The sequence below is a fragment of the Cannabis sativa genome, chromosome 1 (genome assembly GCF_029168945.1).
Source record: "Cannabis sativa cultivar Pink pepper isolate KNU-18-1 chromosome 1, ASM2916894v1, whole genome shotgun sequence".
Classification (NCBI taxonomy): domain Eukaryota; kingdom Viridiplantae; phylum Streptophyta; class Magnoliopsida; order Rosales; family Cannabaceae; genus Cannabis; species Cannabis sativa.
This window is the reverse complement of record NC_083601.1, coordinates 28,143,040-28,150,089: the sequence shown is the minus strand read 5'-3', so window position 1 is coordinate 28,150,089 and position 7,050 is coordinate 28,143,040. Positions and strand designations below refer to the sequence as shown.

The 7,050-nt window shown below is 37.4% G+C and overlaps 1 protein-coding gene across 1 annotated transcript; it reads left to right on the top strand.

The window, feature by feature from the left end:
- The first annotated feature begins 3,134 nt into the window (after nucleotides 1–3,134).
- Nucleotides 3,135–6,283, top strand: LOC115705915 (scarecrow-like protein 22). The gene has a single exon (XM_030633390.2). The coding sequence runs from the start codon at nucleotides 3,665–3,667 to the stop codon at nucleotides 5,828–5,830; it is 2,166 nt and encodes a 721-aa protein (XP_030489250.2). The 5' UTR covers nucleotides 3,135–3,664; the 3' UTR covers nucleotides 5,831–6,283.
- Nucleotides 6,284–7,050: the final 767 nt, after the last annotated feature.

Here is a 7,050-nt window from a genome sequence, read left to right as displayed (position 1 = left end):
GAGAAAGATGGGGGGACAAGCTTAGGTATACAATGAATTTCTTTAGTAAAACCATGATTTGGACATGTCAGAAACAAGGCTTTGATTTATCTCTCCTGCCCCCCATGTGATGGTTTATAGCAACGACCAATTCTCCTCACCCCTGTTATGTCAAGTGTAAAGTGACTCTATCAACACTTCAAACCCCCCCTCTCTCTCTCTCTCTCTCTCTCTCTCTCTCTCTCTCTAGACATATATATATATAATTAAATATAGGATAAGCCAAAAAGGATTGGGGTTATAGTCTTAGATGATATGTTCTTTTCTCTCTTCTCAAGACAACAAACGCCACAAGCTAGCAAAAACACCAAAGCAAGAATTGCCAAGACTTGAATATATAGACCACCAAGTGAGGAGGAAGATAAATGTACCTTTTAATTAAGCTATATATATTAATCAAAATAGCTTTCGAATAACTGATGACATTAATTTTTGTCCAAGTGATTTTGTGTTTAAAGTTGCCTATGATTGGAGAAAATTCATGTTAAAAACAAAATAGAGTCCCGGCCTGTTATATATCCTATTCCTATCCACTAAAACAAACCCAATGATCAAACCTTCCATATTGCACTATTCTAATAGATAAAAAAGCTTTCATACTTTCAAATGTCGGGGACTGCCCAGTGCCCATGATCATCACATTCACATATACATAAACTTAATTATACAGAACAAAAAAAAAATAATAATAAACATATTTTATATACTTTGTTATTTTAATACAAAATTAAAGTTCCCCTTATTGATCCACATAAGATGGTGTGGAAAGATAGTGGGAAAATAATGTCAATAGGCCATGGCATATATTAATAGGGTAGTGGTGATCAACAAATTACAACAAGACACTTGCATTCACTTGATATGATTGGGAACGATAAAAAGGCCGCATAATGGTCGAGGTGAACGAGCAGTTGGCTGGTGCTGAAACCTTACAAGTTGAACTTCTAGTCGGGGCATCCTGAAGGAATTGAAGCTGCCAGGGTAAGTTTATAGATGTTATCTTTGAAACTTTTGCGCAGATTATACGCCATCCAAATCTCTTAACTTGGTTTCATTGTTTCCTTTTCCAGACTAATCTAAAACTCGCGTATGCTTATTCCTGAGCAAAGTCAGCGGCTTTCAAAACTAGTTCCACTACCAATGAATTGATGAAGGCTTTGGAAGAAGCCAAAGGTGATGTTGAGCAGAAGGGAACTCAGCTTGATAAAGTGAACAAACAGCCAAATGTGATGTAGATATGGGTGTTATTCACTCTTGTCCTACTCTTATGTATTGTGATTAGCAAAGTGCCATTCAGATTGCTCACAACTCAGTTTTTCATGAACGCACCAAGCATATTAAGATTGATTGCTATTTTACTCGTCATCATCTAAAGTTGGGCACCATTATTTTTCCTTATGTTTCTTCTTCGTTGCAACTTGCTGACTTTTTTACTATGTTGGATACTATTTCTCATTTTTGTTCTTTCAGGCAAACTCTCATGCTTCTTGCAACAACATCGTGAGTTTGAGGGAGGGTGTTAGATATTTATTTAGGGTTATTTTAGTCTTTTTCTTTATTTTAGTCTTTTATGTTAATTGCTTGTGTAAGACTTCTTTTAATTTCTGTGCCTCTTTTTTATTCTTTACTGGTTTTTTTTCACTTTTCAAATAATTATCACTTAGAGCATAGCTGTAGTAGGTAACGTTTTGAGATCTTCCCCTTTTGTTATTAATTCAGAGAGTTTTTGTTATTAATTCAAAAGGCATTGAGATAAGGGGATCTGTTAAGTAGTATTTTCATTACCTGATTGAAGAAAATAGAGATGAATAGTTTGACACTTTTCATTTTTTGAATCAATGAAGACACCATTTTGGATGAACTTTTTGCTTAATAAAATATGTATGCTATTTGAATACATGGGTGAGTACTGAGTACTGATATAATAATGAGGGTAGTGACATTATTTATATCATATTGGTGCACATTACATATTGAACTTCCTAGTTTACAACAAGGATTTAGGGAATGATGACACTTTATTCCACACTTCATTAGGTATGTGGGAACTGGGAAGTAATGAAGCAATGTTATTGTTATGTTCATACCATTTTTCCTAAAGGTATGTGCGTAGGATTCTTATATAAATGTAATTTCAGTCTTGTTTGTGTTCTGTATTTTTTCCACTGTTGTTATCACCTTCAAAGTATGGGATGTCAATATTACAACTTCCATCATGTGGAAGACAACTTCTTCCTATTGATGCAAACTTTAATGGTTACTCTAAACATTTTAAATTATTGCCATTCCAATATTGAAGGCATTCATATAATAACTCTGTCTTTGTTAATAGCAGCAATGAACCAGCTCCTACCAATTAAAACAAGCTCTGAAAATCGATTACTATGGAGCTACCTTTTGTTTTGTGCAAGAACTCCTTCTCTAACAAACTCTGAACACTTGAGGTGCCTCATTTGACAACACCCAATTATGCATTAATAGCCGAACCTGAAAGATACACAATGGCAAAAGAAAATTCAATGTTAGGAAACAAACACTGACTAAGAGAAAAAAACAAGCTCTACAAAAATCAAAAGCAGAAAAAACAAAAGATAAAACATTGCTAGAACGAAAGCTTTATCACATAGCTCAAACAAAAGTCCAGCTGAAAAAATAAAAGCACAGGATCTACAGTGAGTAAAGAAAGACCTTTAACCCGCATCTATATTTGAAATAGAACTCTCCACGCCTTCATTCCATTTTTTCCAGACCTCAAACAATTCCTCAAGAAATAGCACACACACTCGTTGTGACTGTCATAACACAATCTTCCACAATAAGAATCAAGCTAAGATTAACTCTCGCTCCTCCATAAAGTTAATAACATAAATCCCACAGTCATAATAAACTCCTAATGGTTCTTCTGTTGCGGTACTTCCATTGTAATTAGTTCAAAATCTGTGAAGAAAGACCACTCCTTTCCATCATGCCATCTCTTTCCAAACATTCAAAATTTTATTTTCAGAAAAAAAAAAAAAATTCAAAATTTTAACAACCAATCAAAATTAAATACAAAAATAAATTTAAGAGAAAAAAATACATTGTTTAATATACAATGACGTGTGGGAGGGTACAACACAGTCGAAGTTTATTAATTTAAAAAAGAAAAGAAAATTAAAGAGAGAGAGAGAGAGAGAGAGAGAGAGAGAGAGAGAGAGAGAGAGACGGAGAGAGAAGTGGCACTTTACCACTTTTATATGTTTTCTTTGTTGCACGCATCCAAAGAGCTGAAAACAGAGGGAAGACAAAATACTCCAAACACAAAAAACACAAACACACAGAAAGAGAAGGAGAAGAGAAACCAACAACAAACAAACCTATAACACCAAAAAAGAAGAAGAAGAAGAAAAAGAAGACGATTCAGTCTAATTGGGTCTCTTGCATATATAACTGTTTATGAATAGGCTGCAGAAGTAGAAAGTTAGTGGGTGTTGTCTCTTTCTTCTTCTCCTGTATTAAAGTTTTAATAAGTAAGCAAATTTGTATTTGTGATTGTGAGGGGGTGTGGGTGATCCCTTTTGTTGAAAACTGGAATTTTTAGGAGTGGTGGGTTATAATAGGCTATTATTTGATTTGGTTGCTTTAGATGAAGGCCATGCTCCTACCCTTTGAGGTGTTTCAAGGGAAGAGGCATTTAGATTTCTTCACTACTGCTGTTACTACTACTTCGACTACTGCTGCTTCAGATTCACCACCACCACCACCACAGCAAACGACACCAAAGTGGAACACTCTAATCACCAAACAGAATTGCTATGTGGGCAGCACTGAGCCCACCTCTGTTCTCGACCCTACAACTAGCTCAAGTCCTACCAGATCCACCTCAACACTGTCTTCCTCGCTCGCCAGCACCAGCGACGGCGGCGCCGCAACCGGCTCCACAGACACCGGCGGCGGCGTGGCGCCAGCAGCCCCCGAGACCCCATCGGCAGCAGCATTAGCGGAGGGAAAATGTGGGCTTGGAATGGAGGACTGGGAGAGCGTGTTAGCTGAGTCACCGGGTCATGACCAGTCCATTTTGAGGTTGATGATGGCGGATGTTGATGACCCATCTCTGGGATTGAACAGGCTTTTGCAGAGCGGGAGTGTCTCCTCATCCCAAGAAATGGAATTCAATGGAGGAGGTTTCCAAGTGGTGGATCAAGGGTATGAGAATTTGATGAGCAGCATTATTGACCCTCCTTCTCTACAAGGAACAACTTGTTCTGATTTCCCTTTTAATAGCTCATCCAATTCACAAAACAACAATTCTTTGAGTCCCATGTTTTCGACTTCAGCTAACAATTTAATGCCAGCTTCGCTTTCTCCTTTAGTATTTCATCAACAACAGCATCAGCAGCAGCAGTTGGTCCACTCTGTGGATGCCAATCCTCAAATGGTGATAAACCAGAACCAAGCTCATTTGGTAATGCCTTTAACATATGCTCAATTGCAAGAGCACCACGTTATGTCTCAACCCCCGGCGAAGAGGCTGAATACTGGTGGGGTTAGGTCTAATTATCAGCTCCAAAAGGTTCAGTTTCCGAATTCAGGGCAAGAGCTCTTTGTTCGTGGACAGGAACAGCAGCTTCAATTGTTCCATCAGCAGAGGCCAACCATGGCTGTGTCAAAGCAGAAAATGTTGAGCCCAGGAGCAGGAGCGGGAGACGAAATGGCGAACCACCAGCTTCAGCAGGCTTTGATTGACCAACTTTCAAAGGCTGCTGAGCTTATAGAAACCGGAAATCCGGTACTCGCGCAAGGGATATTGGCGCGGCTCAATCACCATGTCTCTCCTCTTGGTAAGCCTTTCCAACGGGCTGCTTTCTATTTCAAGGAGGCCTTACAGTTGCTCCTTCACAACTCATTGGCTTTGCCACCCTTCAATCTCGTTTTCAAGATTGGAGCTTACAAAACTTTTTCTGAAGTCTCACCGGTTCTTCAGTTTGCCAATTTCACTTGTAACCAGGCCATTTTAGAAGCCTTGGAAGGCTTTAGTAGAATTCATGTTATTGATTTTGATATTGGATATGGTGGGCAATGGGCCTCTTTTATGCAAGAGCTGGCCTTAAGGAATGCTAGTGCTGCAGGTGTTTCTCTTAAGATAACTGCTTTTGTCTCCCCATCCACACATGAAGAATTCGAGCTTGGTTTTACTCACGAAAACTTGAAACATTTTGCTGCTGATATCAACTTGGCCTTTGAGCTCGAAATTGTAAGCCTGGAAACGTTCAACTCTGGTTCTTGGCCAGTGCCTCTTCACGTCTCAGAGGATGAGGCAATTGCGGTAAATCTCCCAATTACCTCTCTTTCCAGCTGCCCTTTATCCCTTCCTTTGGTCCTCCGCTTTCTGAACCAGCTCTCCCCAAAAGTTGTGGTCTCATTAGAAAGAGGGTCTGATCGAACAGATGTTCCATTCCCACACCAAATCATTCACGCTTTTCACTCTTATTCAGGCCTTATTGAATCACTTGATGCAGTTAATGTCAACCTAGAGGCCCTGCAAAAGATTGAGAAGTTCCTACTTCAACCAAGAATCGAGAAACTCGTGCTGAATCGCCACCGTTCTCCTGAAACAACACCTCCATGGAGATCTTCATTTTTGAATTCCGGGTTTTCCCCAGCTGTATTCAGTAACTTCACTGAATCCCAAGCTGAGTGTTTGGTGCAGCGGACTCCGGTTAGGGGCTTCCATGTTGAGAAGAAACAGTCTTCACTTTCCCTTTGCTGGCAGCGAAAGGAGCTTATCTCTGTCTCAGCATGGAGGTGTTGATTGTCAAAATAACAGCAAACAAAAAAAAAGCCTGCATTTTGAAAATTTGCCTCAGCTTTGGAGGTTCTGCATAACTTATTTGCATTAGTTATCTCATCTTTTTGAAAAAATTATATTTTGCTTCTACTCCTATGCTAATTGTTATGTGCTGTAGGCTTATTATTTTCAATCAAAGTCCAAACAGTCAAGTAACTTGAAGGCTTGTATGGTTCTTGGATTTCCGTTACTGTTTCCTACTTCGGATTTGGGTATTATATTTGTTTTGTTGCTCTCTTGATCAACTGGTAACTGTTGTACATTTGACAACAAAATCAAATCATAACCAAGAAAATTGTATCTATGTTTCCCTTTGCAAAGAACACTTCTTTTTTTACTTTGTATCATATTTTTTCTACTTTATTATGTTCTATTATGAGAAAATAAAAGAAGGGTATAGGGGGAATAGTTTGAAAATTTGATTTCAGATCATATCATATGCCATGTGTGTGTGATAATTAGTTCTATCTGCAAAACTCATCTGGTTTATTAGTTATTACACATGGATTTGTAAGTTTGATACAGTATTAAGCTTTATTCAAATCATGATAACTAGACTATAAATTAGTATTGACTTTCTTTATCTTTCTATTATGAAAAGAAGGCAAATCTAGCCTTATTCATGCACTAGTGGACTAGGTCACTTGATGTAATGTTTATTTGAATCCATTTATAAAAATCAATTTGTATTAGATTTTGGAAAAATGTATAGTACATCCCAAAAAAGAGTGTTATGATAATTTTCTATCTATGCCTTTGGTATTCATAAGAATGTACTACTAGAATAATCATATAATGTAATGTATACTTGCCTTCAAATTTTTGTAAGCAAGCATGGAAGTGTAATGATTTTGTATAAAATTATAATATCGGTGATTGAGTTTTTCAAATATTTTCACTTGTCTTCTCTGGTCTCAAAAACAGGGTTATTGTTATTGGACTAAATTCCCCTTGGATACATGCATTTTGCGATATTGATTCCTTTAAAATCTCTTCCAATTAATGTCAATTATGGAGTTGTATTATATTTATCATCTTTATTAATATTATTTGTCGCCTTCATAAATATTTATTTATCTTAGATTAGACATGACTCAAGCCTACAACAACACCAAACTTTTTAATGTATATTTATTTTAATGTTTTCCGGCTAATATTTTTGTTCATTCCTTAACGAAATCACA

Bases quoted from the DNA above. Each gene is read 5' to 3' on its own strand.
- LOC115705915 (XM_030633390.2), top strand. From the start codon at position 3,665: ATGAAGGCCATGCTCCTACCCTTTGAGGTGTTTCAAGGGAAGAGGCAT.